This window comes from Tachysurus vachellii, chromosome 2 (genome assembly GCF_030014155.1).
Source record: "Tachysurus vachellii isolate PV-2020 chromosome 2, HZAU_Pvac_v1, whole genome shotgun sequence".
Lineage (NCBI taxonomy): Eukaryota > Metazoa > Chordata > Actinopteri > Siluriformes > Bagridae > Tachysurus > Tachysurus vachellii.
In genome coordinates, this window is record NC_083461.1 from 24,224,493 (window position 1) to 24,246,133 (window position 21,641).

Here is a 21,641-nt window from a genome sequence, read left to right on the forward strand (position 1 = left end):
CTGAACGAAGCGCACTGTGTGTGTTTTTGTTTTCCCATGGCCTTCTTGACTTTTCCAAGCACGAGCATCACAAACACGATGTTCGTGCTCACAGGGTCTTCCTTTAGTTTTACTTTGTATGCTCTAGAGAGACGTCCCCGTGTGAAATTCAACAGGAGATAAGGAACCTGTTTGTGCCCGTGTGTGTGTGTGCGCGTTTTCCCAAAGCAGCTCTGCAGCTCTCTCTAAGCATCAGCGCTCTAAACCTTTCTTTCTCTGCCACAGCGACTAATCGCACATGTGACTGTTTGCTGAAAAGGTTGCGAATCGGATTTTACCGACAAAGGACCAAATCTGGTTGTGTTTCGTGAGTAAAACTTGCTTTGTTTTTTGTTTTATTTTAACTCCATTTTTCTTTGCAAATTTCTAAATTTAAAACTGACCCTCAGGAAAACAATTAGCTTTGTTGTTATAAGTAATATTTCTAAAAGTTTCGCTGAATGTAAATCCTTCTCGGTTCTACAGCATGTTTTATGACCTGAGCGAGTGAGTGGGAGCCTTTATCATGTTTTTTTTTTTGTTTGATGGAGAAAGAAATGGGCCACATTCTCTGCAATCATTGTTACATGTGCTGTTCACTGACCAGTTTAAAGTCCCCCAGTGACTCACTTGAATTGTGGGAACAAGCCCTCATATTGTTGCTCGTATCAGCCGTAGTTGTCGTGCGACTCCATATTGTTAAGAAGCACTTGCCCTTGCTGTGACGAGTCTCTTTTATAGTGTGTTTTGGGCTGTCAAGTATTTTCCAGTCCCAAACATTCATCCAGCAGGAGTTAGTGATCAGTGGTGCACGGCTCCTCAAATCAGGTGCACTGGACAAGAAAGTTGGACAGAAAGCTTCATTCAGGAGATTTAGATTTTACTAATTTGGAGAAATTTTGCTTCCAGACTGTTTTAAGGAAATTTAGAGATCTACATTTCTAAAGTTAAAAAAAAAGCCCTGTGTGTTTTTGTGTGGGTTTCTTTAGGATGTGTGTATTTTCAGAGATAATTCACACATTTTTTATTGTTTCTAAAATGTTTCTCTCTCACCTCCAGGCCAAATCTAGTGGTGTTCAGTATTTCTGTCCTCTTTTTATCCTGCATTTTGAATTTTTTTTTTAAATAATTTTCTTTTTATTATTATTAACTTCTGCCTATTCACGGTACTATTAAGTCACCGGTACACGATCGACTCCTGGTTGCCATAGTAACAACAATTCTGAGTGGGCGCAGCCTTTAGCGTTCGGTCCGACAACAAATCGGTTGTCTTGCCGCTAAAATGAACCATTCTTGAGAGAGGTTTGTTCTCTGTATTGTCTTCATTCCCGTCAGTAGTACTGTGCTGTACCAATCACTGATCACCGTCGTTCCTGTGCTGCACTGATTCACTCCATATTTGCATAAACGCTTCTTAACTTTGTCATGTCACTGATACGCCCACTTCTATTTGTCTTAACATAGCACTATCTGTTCCATGTAAAATCGTACCACACAGTTATTCTTTCACACAGAGCATTTTGTTACAGAATCGACCAGGAAGCCTTAGTGGTGCTTACAAAGTGGTTGCATTCTAAAAACATCTACAAAATCATTAAATAACTCGCGTTCATTTTCCATAAAACAATCCTTTCAGTCAAAATATGACACACTGCTGAATACGCCCCTCCTCTTCCTCCTCCTCCTCTTCCTCCTTATGATCTCCAGTGTAAGAAATTTTCATGTGCTCCGCCTCCAACATGTTCACCAAAAATCCGGGCGTCTGTTTTGATCAGAACGAAATGAAGCCGCACTGGCATAAACGCAAAGCGTTCAGTCAGTTCTGAAAAAATCCAGACGTCCAAACAACCCGGTGAAGGATTCGGATCTGACCATGTAAAGGTTTCCTACTTGAAGGCGAGTTTCTGTTTTGAAAGACCTGGTGTGTGATTTGGAGATCTATTTCTTCCATCTAATTTTAGTGGATGGTTATACGGTTAACCGTAAAAAACGAAAAACTTACCTTAAATGTTTATATGTTTTTTAAATTTTTAACAATTTTTAAAAAAAAAAAAAATTTTTTCTGACGAATGCACAGCGAAATCTTTGCCTTGATATTTCAGACAGTATCACTGATCACTGTTGTACCTGAAGACCAATCACTGATCACTGTTGTACCTGACGACCAAAAGTTGATCCCAGTGTTCGTGATTTATCAAACACTGACTTGATTGGAAGCATGTTTATATATTTATTTAAATGAGCAGTTGATACAGTTGATAACTTCTAGGCTGTTGATTACCTGTTAAATGCTTAAGCATGGTAAATAATGTAAAATTAAAGATCTGTCCGTTTGACTTCACACTACTGTAGTTACTGACACATGGCAGCAGAAACTGTTGGACAACGCAGGCTGACGTGGGCATGTGGTAGCCTAGTGGTTAAGGTGTAGGGTTAACAATCAGAAGGTTGTGAGTTCGATCCCAGGTCTACCAAGCTGCCACTGTTGGGCCCCTGAGCAAGGCCCTTAACCCTCAATTGCTCATTTCTTTAAAAATGAGATAATGTAAGTTGCTCTGGATATAAGGGTGTCTGCTAAATGCTGGAAATGCAGGACATTCACGCAGGATTCCGCACGGACGTGGCTATGGTTCAGGATGTTCCATTTTTGAGTAATATCTGGTCATCTCTCCATGATGGTTTGTCCTTAAGCAGGGGCAGTTTTGGCTGTGCTGAGATCTGACTTTCCGATCAGAAGTCCAACATCCAGCTACTGCTGCCTTACTTTATCCTCTTGTCCTGGCTACATTTACAGGTGATAAAAGTAAGCTATTCCACCTGTAACCATTTCCTTTATATCTGTTTCCCAACTTTAATAATAGTAATAATGATTTTGTCTGTTTTAGTTTTTTCTCCACTGATTTTGATATGTAAATGATGCCGATTCGGCGTATTTGTACGAACACGTTTCGCTTTTATGAACTCCGAAGGAAGCTATAAAGCAGCTTGTCCTGTAAATTGAGTTAGAAACATGAGGATTACATTCCCCAGGGTTAAGTTTTTCTTCTGAAAGATGCATGTGCACAGAATGAATGCAAGCTAAGTAACTGACCAAGCAATAATGGCTGAAAATAACCGCAGGCTTTGAACACGTTGAAGTGAACGGCGTCACCGAATCCTGCATGACCCCAGCTCAGATTGGTGCTGTTTGTCTTTGTGTTTTTTTTTTTCATTGCGTTTACTATAATGGGAGAAAATAATCTGTTTTTTTTCAGTTATATTTCATTAATCTCTGAAATCCTGGACGTACAAGCAGTACACTTTTATATGCTAGGCTCCGTTTAAGATGGTCTCCGGGAAACTTATTCTGGTTTTAAAAAAGACTTTATAAAAAATCTTGAATCAAATATTATAACATTTCAGCACTTGGTGAAATGCATACCCCCACCCCGTGTCGTCCTTCTTTACGTTCAGCTTTATGCTGTTTATAGATATGACACAATGATCCGTATTAGTCATACATCAATTTAATCTGCCTTTAAGTGCTCATAAACAGCTGGCTCATTTAAAACAGCTCATACATTTTAGCCCTGGGATGAACGACATGAAGAACGAACGAACGAATGAACTTTGAACACTACAGCCTTAGCTACGAGCTCATTAATCTGGGGATTAAGCAGAGCGCTCGCTGCGTAGCTACAGCCGTGTAGGTAGACGTCTAGCTCACAACCAGCGGCTCTGGATCGTCATGGAATTGGCTGGAATGCTAAACGTTTCTGTTTTCTCAGCCGCTTGTACGAAACACGTAGCGAATATTGTACTTGATGGCAAATACTTCAGATACAAATTGATCGTGATTGCTGGTAAATACTTTTGTGGCGCGCCAAAATGCTGTTGTCATTGTTAAAGTACACCGATTGAGACATTTTGATGAAGATATTAATAATAGAAGCCTTTATTTTTTTAGCACATCTACATTACAGCACAGTGAAATGCTTTCTACACACATTCCAACTGGCAGTGCTGGGGCTTGAACCCTGATCCTCTGATCAACAACCCAGATCTTTAACCGCTTGAACCAACACTCCCCATGTTCTCTACTTTGACACGTAACCTGGTTTAACTTGCTTTCATACCAGTTTTTATTGATGTTCTCTGAGTTCAGCGATGTAACGTTATAGCATTATGTTTATGCCTCCGCCGCTAGACGGTACATCTTTCCCTCCACTAATCTGTCCGAACGTCTCCTTACCAACAATTTCTAACAAAATTTTTAACCAGCAGGATTCAAACAGTGTCAAGGTCACAGAATTGTTTTACTCTTTGATGAAAGATTGGTGTAATGATTTAGTTGTTTTGCTTTGGATTATATCTGAATTCATTTTATACTATTAAAGTATAATCAAAGGTTTGTTCTTGGTAACGAATGCAGTAAATGACGATCATTTCCTCTCGTGTAAGTCTATGAACTCTGCTCCAAGTTTGTCTTGTCCGTACTGTAACTCTACGCCCAGGCACGCTGGCGGCACTTCCGCTTTCATCCCCAGCCTCTTCAGCCAAGCATGTTTTTGACAGCTGCTCGCTGTTTGTATCACATGACCCTGAGTGCTAGAAGCATCCACACAGTTGCACTCCATTAGCACTGGATTAACGTCTCAGGAGCGATGCCTTTTACTGTAAACAAGCAAATGAGATTAAAGCAAGCGACACGATCCAGGGTCTGTATTCTGACGAGCTGCTCTGCTGTTTCACACCCGCTTCCCCTTTCTGAGAAGTCTGAGCTCGAAGAAGGAGCTTTAATTAAAGTGCAAATTTCAGTAAATTGGAGCAAACATTACTTATCTGTGTGTGTGTGTGGTTGGGGGGGTCTACAGGGGACACGCTGTCATGGGTACTGTACTCAGCTGTCCGATGTCCATCTCTCTCTCACACACACACAGTCTTTCAAGAACACAGTCTTTTTTATCTCTCTCTCTCTCTCTCTCACACACTCACACACACACACACACACACACACACACACACACACACACACACACACTCATATTTTCTCTCTCACACTCACTCACTCACTCACTCACTCACTCACTCACACACACACACATTTTCTTTCTCTCTCTCTCTCTCTCTCTCTCTCACGTCTTTCAAGCACTCTGTCCCACTCTTTCTCACTCCCACACTCACACACACACTCTGAGCCACATTATGACTCTTTCCCCCATTTTGTTCCTTTTGAAATATTTAAGACATAATTGAACTCAGTTTTTCATACTGGTTCAAAAGAACAGTAGCACCTTTAAGTGTAGTTCATAATGAACCTTTTTTTTTTTTTTTTTTGCCTTACTGTCCACCTAGACTTGAAAGATCGTTTCTTGGAATTATTGTAGAGGAAACTGAAAGTCCTTTTATTTTGGTTGCATTGGCTGTGACACATGTTCTACAGTGTGTGTGTGTGTCTTCAGGTAGATGGAAGCTGATCTGTTTTTTTCCTTGTACATGTAGTATGTGGACTGTGACTTTGATGTACTTCAGACTCGACTCAGGAGGACCGGGTGTTCGCTGTATCTGCTGGAACATTACAAGCCAAAATCTTCAACGTTAAAGCAGTAAACACAGAGAGTAAATAGCTACAGAAATAGTGAATACATGTAAATTTGACATACAAGTGAAATGTATATATTTATGAGAGTGAAAATTTGTTTTGGGACTGAGCTGGGGTCTGCTCTGGCACGGGGGTAGCCCGGGGGTCTGCCCTGCTCTGGCACGGGGGTAGCCCGGGGGTCTGCCCTGCTCTGGCACGGGGGTAGCCCGGGGGTCTGCCCTGCTCTGGCACGGGGGTAGCCCGGGGGTCTGCCCTGCTCTGGCACGGGGGTAGCCCGGGGGTCTGCCCTGCTCTGGCACGGGGGTAGCCCGGGGGTCTGCCCTGCTCTGGCACGGGTGTAGCCCGGGGGTCTGCCCTGCTCTGGCACGGGGGTAGCCCGGGGGTCTGCCCTGCTCTGGCACGGGGGTAGCCCGGGGGTCTGCCCTGCTCTGGCACGGGGGTAGCCCGGGGGTCTGCCCTGCTCTGGCACGTGTAGAGCCCGGGGGTCTGCCCTGCCCTGGCACAGGTTGCCCGGGTGTCTGCCCTGCCCTGGTGGGTGGAACCTGCGAATCTGACCTGCCCTGGCATGGGTAGCCTGCGGGTCATGTGTTACAGTCAGCGAGTCTTAAGACACCTCTCCTTGTAATGTTTGTCCATGCTGTGATTCAGCCACTTCCAGGTCTTGTTTGTTTTGGCCTTGATAACTGTTTTGTTCAACATTTCTTCATGACCGAAAGCATTTTTCAGTAATCTACCCTGTGGTCTTCCATGGGCTGTCAGGTTGTTTGACACAGTTAAGCTCCCCGGTGTGATGGAGTTGTTTAATAATGTTAACATTAAACCAAACTGTTGATTTTGGCACAGCCTTTGCTTCTGATTGATACTATTCTGATTTCCCTCCTCACCATGACCTGTTTACTTGCAGCGACACTTATTTGGTCTCGTGTTTGAAAGAGAAGAAACAAAAGATTACAGATGGATTGGCCCCATAAGGAATCAACTCAATAAATCTCAAGTTCAAAAAAATGGTGCTTTGTTAATAGTTATAAGTTTCTAAATTTTTAAACAGTTTCTTTGGACAAGTTTTCATGTGCACTGCAACAGCACCCAGCTGGTAAAAGCTTAATCACTAACTTATTATTTATGGTTATCAGAACATAAAACAGCGAGATGCACATTCTGCATTTGAATCGTACAGTAATTGAGTCTGTAAATTTTACACAGTGCTTCTGAAAGATTAAAAGAATATATTAACATTATTCATAAAACTGATATTAAGTATTAAATATTCATTTTTTGGTCAGTTAGATGGTGTTGTCTGTCTCCTAAAAATAGATCCACGACCAGAAAGTCTTGCTTTACCCAGTAACCAAGGAGCTTTTTTAAACGCCTGTTAGCTGTATTGTACTGAACCACAGCGTTGACCCTGTTAACGCTGGGGGCATTTATTTCAGTGAAAGGCGAACACCGACATTCATGATTGATGATGGAGAGTGCACGGTGCTAAGAGGACCCTCTGCTGCTTCATTTATTTCATAAGAAGCTGGCATTATAGTTGAGTTGCTGTAGGCCGCGCCGGAGCATCGACCGTATATTTATTGGATGCACAAAATGTTCAATAGTAATAATGAGGTAAAAAAACAAACAAACAAAAAAAATCTGTTGCCATTAAAAAGATAAGAGATGTTTGCTGCTTGTTCTTAAATGCAGTCATATATAGTCTTATAGTAGACATAGACCTACAGTATGTTTGACTAATCAGAGGACCATACTGAAATGCATTGGTTACTTTACATTTATTAAAAATACTATAAAAAAAATACTTCTACTGCGTTTGGCCACAGCACTTTTCTAATTGCCACGGCTAACAGCACAGGCTTTATCTGATGGGCCCACGTTTGCTTAACTCTTTTCTCTAATCCGGAGCTGAGATGCCATCTTTGAATTGATGTAACCTTTTATAAGCATTGTGACTTAAACACACTGTACCTGTTCTGTGTTCCTGCCTGCATGATCCTCCCCAGAGCTTGGCCTCAGCATTTGTACACGGTGTTTAGTGATGTTAGTGTCTGTTTATTAGTCTGGCTCTACTCTGTCTCTACAGGATTTTGGCTGAAGCTCATTTGGCACAGAGGGCCAGCGATCAGCAACCGAGTGGAGTTGTAGTCATTTGAGGACCCAACCAGCAGACTTTCATCTTAGCAGAGGGCAGGGTCAGGACTAAAGTCGAGGCCAAACGTGCGCAAGGGGTGATTAGGGTCTCTGGGGACCATTTTAAAATCTGACAAGGAGACATCAAGCTTTTATCATGAACCGAACAGGAAACCCATCCCATTAAAACAAATCCTAATGAAAGGAAGGAACGGATGCAGTACAGAGCTGGACATTCTGAAGAGACACTTGTGGTTTATTAGATTTCAAGGGAACATTTAGACTGAAGACTCAAGATCGGTGAGATCAAGTGTCAAGAAAATGACGTAGTCCAAATATGAACTACAAACAACTCAAAACCCCTTTTCCACCACAAATATAGTGTTGTTATGGCAACAGATCCATGTCTCGAACAGTCGTACTAGTAATCGGGTCGAAATTCTGATCAAGGAAATCTTTTTTTTTGTTATACACTAAAGACTTTTAGGTTTGAGATCAAAAGGTGAACAAATTTCAGTTTCCATTTCCAAGATCAGTTCACCAGTTCTGTGTCCACAACAAGCAACGACTTTATACAGTAGAAGTCATCTCCATGCAATTTGACATTCATCAGTCTACAGTGAGAAGGTTTGTTCTTCCCAAGATTGGGCATCCCAGCCATTTAATGCTCAGAGACATAAAGAGAGAAAATCCCAAGAGCTACAGACAAGTTTATGTTCATGACCGAACGTATGTTGAAAAAGATGGAATGATTGGCTTACATTAGAGGGTGGATAGAGAAAACTCTAGGCCACAATATTGTGAGTCATCATGTTTGGTCATCATGCAAAGCACTATACCATGTTTGGTAAAAAAAAACAAAAAAAAAACAGATACAATGCATTTTCACAAACACTTCATACCAGCTCTTATGGTAGTACAGAGACCTGGGAAACAATTATCAGGACAAAAATGAACTCTTGAATATTGCAAAACAGTCAAAAAGCAAATCTATAAACTCCTACGGAAATCATTTACTCCAAGTTTTCGTTGTTAGAGGTGGTTCTACAGTGTTACTGAGTTCTAGAATAAGGTGTACTTATTCTATTCTATTTTTTTCATATATCACTTAATAATATATATATATACATTTTTCAAACATCTAATTTCTGACTTTACTTACGACTGACGTTAGTTACAGTATGTCTGATTCCCTCAGGTTCTTTCTTAGGCACCATTTTTGAAATGAGAAAATCGAGCACCATGCAATTGACTTGCTAAGTACTATTGAGGATCTTTCATCCTGGTTGCTGTGGCAATAAGCTCGCTAATTCCAGCCTCCCTTGCATGACATGCAGACAAAAACCATGCCTTGTTTGAAAGACCTGGCCAAGCTTTTAACTGTGCTTAGACCTCAAAACTCTTGATGGTTTAGATGCTTTGCATCACTGTGTTGCCATTATCTCTGAAGAGCTTTGTTTGTGCCCTTGATGTGCAGCTTTACGCTGATTAAAGGTGTTCATAGTGCAAGATTACTTCCTATTTTACTAGAAGAAATCTTTAAAAAAATGTATTATGCACAATTAACACATGCTGCATTCAGTCTTGATGTGTTTCTAAACGGTTTCACAAAAATGAATTATTAATAATGATAATTTCAAGTTTCTGCGTTGTAGTTTACAAAGGAACCAGGAACCAAGATGTGTTAAGCACGAGAAGGGGAATATATGTGTTTGTTTGCTGAGACAGTTATTTTTGCCTTTTCTTATGAACTTCTTTATGATGTCTTGCGGGGTGTGAAAATTCTGCCCAAAACCGACAAGCTAGGGTCCTATCTCCAGAGACATACTCAGGGTAGTGATTTTGTATCCACACCACCATGATTTGCTGAAATGTCCTGGTCATCATTATAATCTAGCTGGGCCTATAGCACCTTCAAATATGACTTACTGACATGCCCTCAATGTTTATGGTAGGTTTATTAATCTCCTGTGTTTCTTTATCCAGCTCCAGTATGACTTTACTGCTCTGAATGCTGAGGTTCACCTCCTGCACCCCTCCAGGAAGCTGCTGGCTCGGGCAGTAGCATGGCTGCCGGCCTGCGTGCAGCACACTGAATACCGCACCTGCTCCTGTAGGACTAGCTTAGCAGCCCATCTGAGCGGAGCCCTGCTGGAGGCCACGGCTGCCATCGCCACCAGCACACCAATGTTCAAAGGTATGACATTTCAGACTTGTCTTTGTGCTGGCTTGGTGGTTAAGTATATGGAGGTTGCTAGTTTGTATCCCATGCTCGGGAGTCCAAAAGAGCTAAATTGGCTATGGTCGTCGTGGTATCTCACTACTTTCTTTCTATCAATCACAACACTACAGTAGATGCACCAGACCAAGTGCAGTCAGTATTGCAGTATTACTGTTGAGTATTGAGGTTTCTAGAAGTGGCTACTGAAAACATCCTTTGGTTTCACGACATCCACAAGCCATAACTGCTAATACTGTATTGAGATTTGGGCTGCTCATGTTGCTATATAACATAAATCTTAATTTAGATAATGTGATGTTTCCTAATGTGTTGTGCTTAACAACACAACATTTAGTGCCTTCAGGATTTTTTGTGTTCACCAAAATTAACGCAAAATCTTATTTTGCCCTCAAATTTTCTACAGATTTGGGTCCGAGACACGTCATGTGACGTCAACACAACACACAATCCTGTGCTAGTTTTCAGTATTTTTTTGAGTAGTTTTAAAAAATAAAAAAGTTCAACTTTTAAAAAATTCTGGAAGCACCATCAAGCACTTTTGGTTTTGGCTATTGACAAAATTCTGGCCGAATCTGAGATTTATGGTTGAAATTAAAAGATTTTTATGAAAAACCTCTAGGAGAACATCATTAAAATAATATGAAACTCACAGGGATGCTACAAATACAGTAGCATTTTGCGATGGCAAACCATAAAAAGGACCATGCTAACAGACAGTAAAGGTGTCCTCATCATCACAAGCTCACTTTGGAAAATGTTTGTTCATTTGTCCTCATTTTCTACCTCAATGTATGACCTAGTAGTAATCTAATCTCATCTAATGTGACACATAAAACACGATATCGCACGGTTTAGGCAGGATATTAGCCCAACAAAAGCAAGAGTCCGCTTTATCCGACTCATAAATTTAAGTTGTGTCTTGAATAATCTTTTGATTCAATTAAAATGAGAACATAACTACATAATACAATGATTCTTACTGAAAATGAGGTAAAAGAGAAGTTGTTGTGTCTGAAAATGATGTATTGACTAGATCACACTTGGTTTTGGGAATTAGGTGGAGGAGCAGGCATGTCTAAGCTTTCCTCTTGTCGGTAACATATTCCACGTCTCAGCACTCGAAAGAAAAGGAATTACCTTCTATAACAAGATTCCTGTATGACCTAACCTTCAGGTGTCCCCGGGTGCCATGTGCCCCAGCAGGCTGATCTCTGTGCTCTGCACTCTGTAAATCGATCCTTCTGGCAGTTTAACAACCAGTCGTCTGGCATACCGCCAAGTGACGTGGCGTCTCCAGTTCTGAGCTCGACCGGCTGAGTCACTCATTCTGCTATCCCTGGCTTCCAAATATTAATTACAGAAGCATTCTTTCACTTTAGAGCTGCGGGAAACGTTTCCCCTCCAGAGCCAAATCACAGCCTCTGTAACGGACATTGGCTGCGTTTGTGACAGCGATTTTCATGTCTAAGGAAACATGTCTTGTTTTGGCTTTTTCTCCTCTTTGTTATCTGTTCGATTTATTAAGTGAGATTATTTGATTGCGTACTGCTCGAGCAAAGCCAACATGTCGTTAAAACTATACTCTTATGACACCAAAACAAAGCACCTAAAAGCTTCTTTAACTTTCTTTATCTTCTTCATCTTAGATTAATTTAAAGGCTTTACAATGATGAAGAAAACATTGTGTGAAAACTTATTAGCTTAAAGGTGGTCCCGAGTCGAGTCTCATTCGTCGTCGTCTTCTTCTCCCATCCTTTCCCTTCTTTTACCTTCCTTTCCCTTCCTTTCTTTTATCTGTAATGGGGAAGTCATGGCCTAATGGTTAGAGAGTTTGACTCCTAACCCTAAGGTTGTGGGTTCGAGTCTCGGGCCGGCAATACCACGACCGAGGTGCCCTTGAGCAAGGCACCGAACCCCCCCCGGGTGTGTGTTCATGGTGTGTGTGGGTGTTCACGGTGTGTGGGTGCACTTTGGATGGGTTAAATGCAGAGAACGAATTCTGAGTATGGGTCACCGTACTTAGCCGTATGTCACGTCATTGTAATGCATTTTGTGTTTGATAAAAGATGTATCCAATGCATTCATACCTCTATACATTAATATATCTCTAGTTTAACCCATGGATAGAGATCCCAGCACGTGTGTGAGTTGGTGTCTCACTGTAATATACTTTATAGCTGGTGTAAATTAATGAAACGTGCAGGTCTATCTTTCCCTGACTCCAAAGGTCTGCCCTCTTTCACATACCTGAGCTCATAGATGCGCAGGATTGGCCAGTGTTATTGTGACTGACAGGCAAGAGAGGTATTAATTTCCCAGCCGGACATCATGGGCAGTTCTGTTCCTTTGGCCATCTTATTGTCGATCTGATCTCTCTCAATCCCCTGACAATAGTCCTTATGGGATTATTATACATTGTTTGTACTTTACTCATGATATTTTCTCATGAATTTAGCTAGTGATATTTCCCACAATAAAAACAAAACTCTAGACAAATGTAAACCATGTTGACTCACCAAGAACTGGTCTTCGTTGACTAGATTAGTGCATCCAGTACGATCCCAGATCGCTGAACCTTTCTAATACAAACATAACTCATAATCTCTTTTATTGTCTCATTATCGTATCATTAGTCTCAGGACGTTTTTTTTCTCGTCATCATCGCCTCTGGCTTGCTCATTAGGAATAAAAGTTATAATATACCGTATATGCTGAGTTGATATGTTCTTGTAAAGAATCGAATCTGTTGTGTGTTATCTGTAATATTAATCTACTCTTTACAGGATATTTTATGCCTGCTCCATATGTCATGTTTTAGTCGATAGTCCACATTGTTTTTTTGTGATTCCTGACGTGTGCGCGACCGACCTGCCAGTACATCATGAAAAGCAGAGGTGGACAGGAATAGCAAAGGTCAGGTCAAGTCGCAGGAATTTGTCTTTCTATTACTATGTTCTGAATGTGGGGCCTCTACTTCATGCCAAAATGTGCGTCAGACATGAAAAACGTCTAGCTTGTCCATTAAGAGTATATTTTTTAATATATATATATATATATATATATATATATATATATATATATATATATATATATATATATATATATATATATATATATATATATATAATTTTTTTTATATATGTGTGTGTGTGTGTATGTATATATGTGTGTTTGTGTTTATATACTGTCTCATCTGGCTTGCTCATTAGGGTTAAATTTATAATATATATCCTGAACTTATATCTTCTTGTAAAGCTGCTTTGCAAGAGATTTATTTGACTCTCTTGTATATTAAGTGTAAAATTAATCTAGCGGTCGCTCGATGGATAGATAAATAGATAGATAGATGTATTGTGTCTATAATTTTATTTATTTATTTTTTAATTAATTATTGTCCTTTTTTTCTTTTGCTTACAGTGATTACAGACCTGGATTTTATTTTAATTTTTTATTTTTTTTTTTAAATCGTCTGTTTTAAACAGTCCTCTCAGTATATAAAACAATCCTTTTGAGTGCCGGTACTTGAATATAGTTTGCCGAGGACCTGGAACTGGTCTGTATAATGTCTATCGAAACTCAGAGCCTTATAAACACATGTATCAGGGTCCACCTGTTGTTTGGATGTCATTCCTGTCCATATACAGATCGCAGCATGTCCATCAGCCCTCACTCTGGTACTCTGGTGTACATTTGGATCCTGGATTCTTCCTCCCTTCTTTGCTCTCTCTCTCTCTCTCTCTCTCTCTCTCTCTCTCTCTCTCTCTCTCTCTCTCTCTCTCTCTCTCTCTCTGTTCCTTTAATCTGGAAGACAAGCAAAGCAAAACTGTGTGTGTGTGTGTGAAGAGCGGTAAAGCCTACCAGGGAGGGGGGATGGAGTGGTCAAGCTCACGCGTGTGTGTCTGTTGCGTGTAAGAGCCATGCAGCACGTCAGTTCGCTGGCAGTGAGGCGTCGAGCAGCTGTAGTTTAAATGTGGTTAAGTGACTCTCGCCGGTGCTGCGTCAAGAAAGGAGCAGGAGCCACGGCAGTCGTCACTATGAAGCACTCGCACACAATGGAGTACAGGCTGATGAGTAAGGACACTTTGACTTTAACCTACTAGAGAGAAAAAAAAAGTGTCACGTGGGTCGGTCGGCTTAGCTATTTCTCTTCCACCTGCTCTGTTCAGGTCACGCTTTCTAACAGGCTTAGGTTCACGTACTCTTTTTTTTTTTGTATTGATTTTGTATTGAACACTGGAGATGTATTTCTGTGTGGCGCACAGCTGTGAGGATTTATGCTTGTTGTGTGGTATCTGTTTGTGTGTGTGGTCATATTAATAAGATCGGACCTTAATGACTTGGCATGGTTGTTTACTGCTATAGATAAATGTCCTTGTTGTGCTGCTTTTTATTGCACACTGTGTGTTAACTTTTTCTTCCACTGACAAGTATGTCATCCTCCAGTCTGTCACTTTTAGACATCAACACAATTACAATGCTTGTTTACTTCAGTCAGGCCTATAATCGCTCAATAACGCATCAGGGAAAGAGAGTGATTCATTACATTAGTATAGCGGCAATATATCTTCACACCGTACAAACCGCATTTACATCTTCCAGATCATGAAGCAAAACGGACCTACTGAGGTGCTCTGGCCGATGTGGTCAGGTTCCGTTCACGTGGCGTGCTGTGAGCTTGTTTTGTTTTCGCTGTAGACAAATCATGAAAACCTGCAATGGTGTAAACATTGGCAACAAAAGTCTGTTATTGTAGATTTTTCAGGCATGAAATATCTTCCCTTCAGAACCCCATGTTATCAAGTGAGAGGTTAAAGGTGTTGTGCACGATGTTTGAAAAATGCTCGGGATGACAGACAAAACAAACGTGTAGCCAATGAGCAGAAAGGGGCGTGTCTTCTCAATATGCCGTTACCTCTGCCTCGGGTTCAAGGTGTTCAACGTCCACAAGATCCTCAAGATCCTCAAGATTGGAAATCCACAAGATCCTCAAGATTGCTAGCTGTTGCGGGAAATTATTTGAAGAACGCTCTCAAAGCCGTATCCGCCGACAGAATATGCCTTAAATATTTATGGAAAACAAATCAGCTGGATATACATCATACAGTCAGGAAAGTACAGGACTCTTGGTATTGATTATTTGTAGTCCTTGTGTTGTGGTAAATTAGTCTCTCTCCATCAATGGAAAGAGACCACCACAAAGACATTCTCAGTGACCCTGATATAGCAGAACCCTGGAAGAGCAGCAGTCTGTGTGTTTACAAGAAAAAAAAAGCACTTCCTGATTAAATAACAATCCATCAAGTGATGGATCCGTGGTGCCTAACTGTACAGTACTCCTGTAAATACACAGTGTGTATCGCCGCTCTTTCTGATACACACACTAGCATCCCTGTGGTGATGAGAACGCTCCATCAGCAAAATGATAACTGGTCTGAAATTTGGTCAGAATACTCAGCACCAATGGACAGCGGAAAGAGAATGTGACAAATGGCACTTGTTCTAGGGACAAGGTCGTTTAGATGGTTAGAGAGGCCAAGAAGGAAAAATGGTTCGATTTGAAGAAGATGCCTATGGCATGCTGAGAAAGCCTTTTCATTCATCCAATCACAAATCTGTGCTCCACTAAACATGACTGGAATGTGAGTCAATGGACAGGTGACAGACTTAATAGATTATTATTGACAATAAACACTCAAGGTGTGTTTGGTATAACGCGAAGGATGAAAAAACCTCATTAATACTGTCAAGTGTGTTTGAGGGTCTGTGAGGTTGACCAGCTGTTTTTTCCTCTAAATCTTCTTGTTAGATTACAAAGCATGATGAGCGCCATGTTGTACCAGGAGATTTTAATCCCATTTAAAGAATCTACAGCGAGGTGAGAGGAGGTGGAGTCTGTATCTTAGCTCTGAATCAGCATTATCTTATCAAGCGTTATAAGAGAAGACTCTTGGTGATGAGAAGTTGAAATTTATGTAATAAACGCAGGTGTCTATAATTATAGCATAACTTTTTTTTGGTCTTCTTTTTAAACTGTACATTAGTTACTTCAGCTGTAGGATACACATCTATGTTTAGCACCATATCTTATTGTACCGAGTGTGCCAATATTTCTGGAGCTGACTGTCCATATGATCAAATGATCAAATGAATCCGCTGTTGTTGCTTAAAGGCGATGTGTATTTATATATTAATATGTCAAGGATAATATAGCAAGCGAGTGTTTTATTTAATGAACAGACATCATAAAGATGTAAAGAGGACATTAGATCGCCTTTACGGTGGACGTGAACGTGTGTAACGTTGACTAATTTGAGGATAAGAACAGGAAGTACAGAGATCCTCTTACAGCGTGCTGCATGCACGGCTTGTAACGCACCACTTATTCATTCCGATTCCGGCGTCATTGTTTCCTAGGATACCTGAATGTCGAGACAAGACCCTCATGACACCTACTGACTAGTGTGTTATATCAAACGTATTTTTCCTTCCAAAGATTTAAAGCAATTAAAGATCTGAAATTTCTGCCTGGCTACATGCTAAATTAATGCTGGTACGTAGCATAGTCCAGCCTTTATCCGGAGGGTTTATTACATAACAACGCACTGAGCTCAGAGGAAAAGTGGCTCCTTTATACTTCAGGAAAATCACCTTCATCAGTGTTGCTTGTACTCCAGGCTTATTGTAACGCTCTCCTATTTATCCGCATCATGCTCTCATTTAATGGCGTCTGCTAACGATCCTGCATGGCTAGCAATTACACATATGTCTTTGATAAAACATAGGACGTTAAACATATTGCACCGGTTAGTGTGGTAGAAAAGCCCGATTCCAGACCGGAGTCCTCAGACTGGCTGCATTAAAATTTAAAATCTGAGTATTATTTATGTAAAGGAGATTAAACACAATCATGCTAATTCTGTTTTTTTCCCCATTACTACTTTTACTATGGGAAATGATGACGTTTTCAGGTCAAGGGGTCATTAACACAAGCAGGATTTTTTTTTGTGAGTTTTAAGTTTTTAATTTCATGTGGGTGAGTGAACAGGTTGAGGAAGCTAGAGCTTTATAATAGTGTATAAAAAGGTGTGTGTGTGGTATAAATCCACATACAGATATGAATAACATAAAAAGTCAGTCTAAACAGATACAGATTGTGTGAGTTTTTCATGTATGTGCACACACCAGGTCTGATGCATTGCAGGAAATCCTCACCGGCAGCTCTGATTATTCCAAAATCAGAATCATCCGGCCATGAGCCCTCTCTGATGCCCCTGAACAGCACATGAATAATGATGGTGTGCGCTGCTTTATGTAGCTTAATGAAGCACATTCAGCTCCAGACCATTTGGCTCACATCAAAAGGTGCCATGTGGAGATGGAGTGGAGCACAGGGCAGCTGCATGTGATGGCTAACAAGACCTCAGAGATGTTGTTTAAGCGATGCTTCACCAGTTACGCCACCACGTTTGACAGCGCTCACCTTTCCCGTTCTTGGACATATTTCGTAACACGTGTAATGTATTCTAGAGTGGTTCGGTTTAATGCCAGACTGATATGTTACGCCTGATTTCGTGTCACTTGCTGATTGTTGTTTATTGCTAGAGATGTTGTGGAATATTATGATAAATATCACACTATCACATCATCACTCTAACCCAGTATCACACTATCTCACTATCACGCTATCACAGTATCAGTCTATCACATTAACCCAGTATCATATGATCACAGTATCAGACTATCACAGTAAAACCCTAACCCAGGTTCACATTATAGTAGTATCACATGATCACAGTAACCCAGTGTCGCATGATCACAGTAACCCAGTGTCGCATGATCACAGTAACCCAGTGTCGCATGATCACAGTAACCCAGTGTCGCATGATCACAGTAACCCAGTGTCGCATGATCACACTAACCCAGTGTCGCATGATCACACTAACCCAGTGTCGCATGATCACACTAACCCAGTGTCGCATGATCACACTAACCCAGTGTCGCATGATCACACTAACCCAGTGTCGCATGATCACACTGTCACATGATCACAGTAACCCAGTGTCACATGATCAACGTAACCCAGTATCACATGATCAACGTAACCCTGTATCACATGATCAGCGTAACCCAGTATCACATGATCAGCGTAACCCAGTATCACATGATCAGCGTAACCCAGTATCACATGATCAGCGTAACCCAGTATCACATGATCAGCGTAACCCAGTATCACATGATCAACGTAACCCAGTATCACATGATCAGCGTAACCCAGTATCACATGATCAACGTAACCCAGTATCACATGATCAACGTAACCCAGTATCACATGATCAACGTAACCCAGTATCACATGATCAACGTAACCCAGTATCACATGATCAACGTAACCCAGTATCATATTAACACAGTAACCCAGTGTCACATGATCACAGTAACCTAGTATCACATGATCAGCGTAACCCAGTATCACATGATCAACGTAACCCAGTATCACATGATCAACGTAACCCAGTATCACATGATCAACGTAACCCAGTATCACATTAACACAGTAATCCAGTGTCACATTAACCCAGTATCACATGATCAACGTAACCCAGTATCACATTAACACAGTAATCCAGTGTCACATTAACCCAGTATCACATGATCAACGTAACCCAGTATCACATTAACACAGTAATTCAGTGTCACATTAAACCAGTATCACATGATCACAGTAACCCAGTATCACATGATCAACGTAACCCAGTATCACATGATCAGTGTAACCCAGTATCACATTAAACCAGTATCACATTAACTCAGTATCACATGATCACAGTAACCCAGTATCACATGATCAGTGTAACCCAGTATCACATTAAACCAGTATCACATTAACTCAGTATCACATGATCACAGTAACCCAGTATCATACAGATCCATACGATGACTTGAGATTAAGCTCCGCCTACATATTTCATTTTCTCACTTATTCTCCAGTTTGGCTTGTTTCCTCACAGCTGTACATCTGCTACAGGATGCACAAATCATGTAACCTCTGCACTATTTCCCTCGGTTCCTGCAGTCGCCGTGGATCTGCATACTACAGGAAAAACCTGCAGTATAGACCATGACAGCTGATCCTTACCAGGCGTCTCATGCTGGGTGTTTATTTTATTTTATTTTTTATTTTTTGCCTCTCGGTTTCGTCACCCCTGGCTGACCGTACCAACAAAACAATCTAATCTCAGTTTCGAACGCAGGAAGGAGCGAAGATATGTAAATATGTTCCTGCCTTAATGAGGGATGATTATGTGCAGAGACCTTATAAAAGCTTCATCAATGTCAGTGTTTTGTTGGAGCACATAATAAACGAGGGCCGTGCCCTGTCGCACTTTATTTTTATTCACATCGATCACTTCAAAGTCTGCCAAGACATCTAATGCCTTTTCCTTTCAATCATTTAAAAAAAAAAAAAAAGAGTCTGTTGAATATGTTGGTTCAGTCACTGTGTGTACGTCTGTGTTGGGTTCAGGTTATTATAAAATGTCCAGTAGTAGTAAATCAAAGTGACGGGTGTTTATAATCACAATTCACACAAGACCTTCATCAGTTATACTAAAGGTGGGAAATTTCTCAGGATCTAAAGCTCACATGTAGAGTGCTGAAGAAACCAATGTCACAGAGAAGGAGCCATTAAAACCCCTCACATTATTTTACTACTGATCCATTTACCTGGTCTTAATACTAATGGACGGTAAATATGTTCTCTCTCTCTCTCTCTCTCTCTCTCACTCATATTATCCTTCTCTGTACTTTGTGTATATTCTCTGTCTCTCTCTCATTATCTTTCTCTGTACTTTCTCTCTATACATTTGCTCTCTGCTCTCTCTTTTCCTTTCTCTCTGCTCTCTTTCTCTCTCATTGTCTTTATCTGTACTTTCTCTCTCTCTACTCTCTCCCTCTCTCTCATATAATCCTTCTTTGTTCTTTGACTATACTCTCTGTTTCTCTCTCATTATCTCTCTCTTTCTGACTTTTCTGTACTCTGTCTTTCTCTATCAGTGTACTTTCTCTCTCCTTTTGTCTCCATACTCACTCTCACTATCTTTCTCTCTATATACTGTTCTCTCTTTCTATAGTCTTTCTCTCATGCATTTCCTTTGTACTTTGTCTTTCTCTGTTCTTTCTCTTTCTATATTCTGTGCTTTTACTCTTTCTCTTTATGTCCCCCACCCTCTCTTTCTCTCTGTCCCTCTCACTCTTAGTCTTTAAGTGTTATTCTCTGATCTTCTCTCTTTTCATCCCAGAACGTCAGCTGTGTGGCTCCATGGCCAGCACCGGCTCACTCTCGTCAGGCGTGATGGGGATCAGTAAGGAGCTCGCTGAACTGCGGCAGCTCATCCAGTTCCCGGAGGAAATCGCCAGCATCCTGACGGAGCAGGAGCAGCAGCTGTACCGCCGTGTACTCCCGCTTGACTACCTGTGCTTCCTCACACGTGACCTAGCCAGCCCTGAGTGCCACAGGAGCCACCCACACCTCAAAGCCTCGCTCTCCGCGCCCGTCATGCCTACCCAGAGTTCCCAGCACAATGTAGTAGAGGACCTGGTTACACGCTTCAATGAGGTCAGACCTCTGCTGTTCCTAATGTCATGTTGTCAGGTCTATGATGTAGAATTAGATTTATCACACACAGTAATGTAATTCACGTGGTTGAGTTTGCCAATTTAGTGCCATTATAATTAACGGGTAAAGTTCTTCCAGCGTCAGAAACAATTGGTTAGATTATCACTATTTTCATTTAAAAGCACCAACAAGACAGGACAGTTAAAAAACAAATCTCATTATCTTAAGCTTACTGGAGGATTATTTCTGTGTAAGCAATCCTGTTTCTCTATGAGCCTCAGGTCAATCCTTGGAAGATGTTCCTCGTATAATCCAATAGATAAATGGTCCAATATTGGATTGAGATCATCATACAGTGTGAGACGTATCTTTAATACTAGCTTTACTTTATTCAGAAATGGCATTTCATGTCCTGCTCAAGTTCACCTCATTATTTCCACATTCTAGCTTACGGGCTTTTTAAATGTTTGTTTTTATATCAACTAAATGATTGAATGTTGAATCTTTGGGGGGTTTATTGGGAATTTATTTGGGGTGGTTGATGGTTGAATCCTGTCTCTGTGTCTCTGTGTGTGTGTGTGTGGAGTTTCTGTTCTTCCTGTAGTTTAAGGTTTTCCTCCAGGTATTCTGGTTTCCTCCCTAGTCCATCGGCATGCATTGTAGGCTGACTTGCATCTCTAAATTGTCTGTATTGTGTGTTATTGTGTCTGGTGATGCATTGGCACCATGTCTAAGGTGTCCTCTGGGTTGTTCCCAGACTTGGATAGGTTCCAGGTTCCTTGTGATCCTGTGTAGAAAAAATGTGCTGGAAAGGAGATGGATTGGGAATTATCCCCATTAAAAGGGGTTTTGATTGATTGGTTTGTTTGATTGTTTGACAGAATATACAGGGTATGTGTCAGAGACTAGAGGATTTCATCAGGACCAGGATCCTATGGGCAAAGCTGACAGTGCTGGCGTTTCTACTTCACTTTTTTCAAAGTGTTTCTGGAAGTACAGATTTGAGAATTGCTCATTTCCGCTGCCAGACCTTGGTAGAAAACTTAGATGTTTGA

General features: G+C 41.0%; 1 protein-coding gene across 5 annotated transcripts in view; it reads left to right on the forward strand.

Annotated features, from left to right (window-relative positions):
* Nucleotides 1-21,641, forward strand: part of plce1 (phospholipase C, epsilon 1) — a 63,659-nt gene that overhangs the window by 17,555 nt on the left and 24,463 nt on the right. For all 5 annotated transcript variants that reach the window (XM_060863947.1, XM_060863949.1, XM_060863948.1 and 2 more), the window contains 2 exons: nucleotides 9,716-9,926; nucleotides 20,270-20,586. In XM_060863947.1, coding sequence (XP_060719930.1) covers nucleotides 9,716-9,926; nucleotides 20,270-20,586 — 528 coding nt within the window. The remainder of the gene's footprint in view (nucleotides 1-9,715; nucleotides 9,927-20,269; nucleotides 20,587-21,641) is intronic.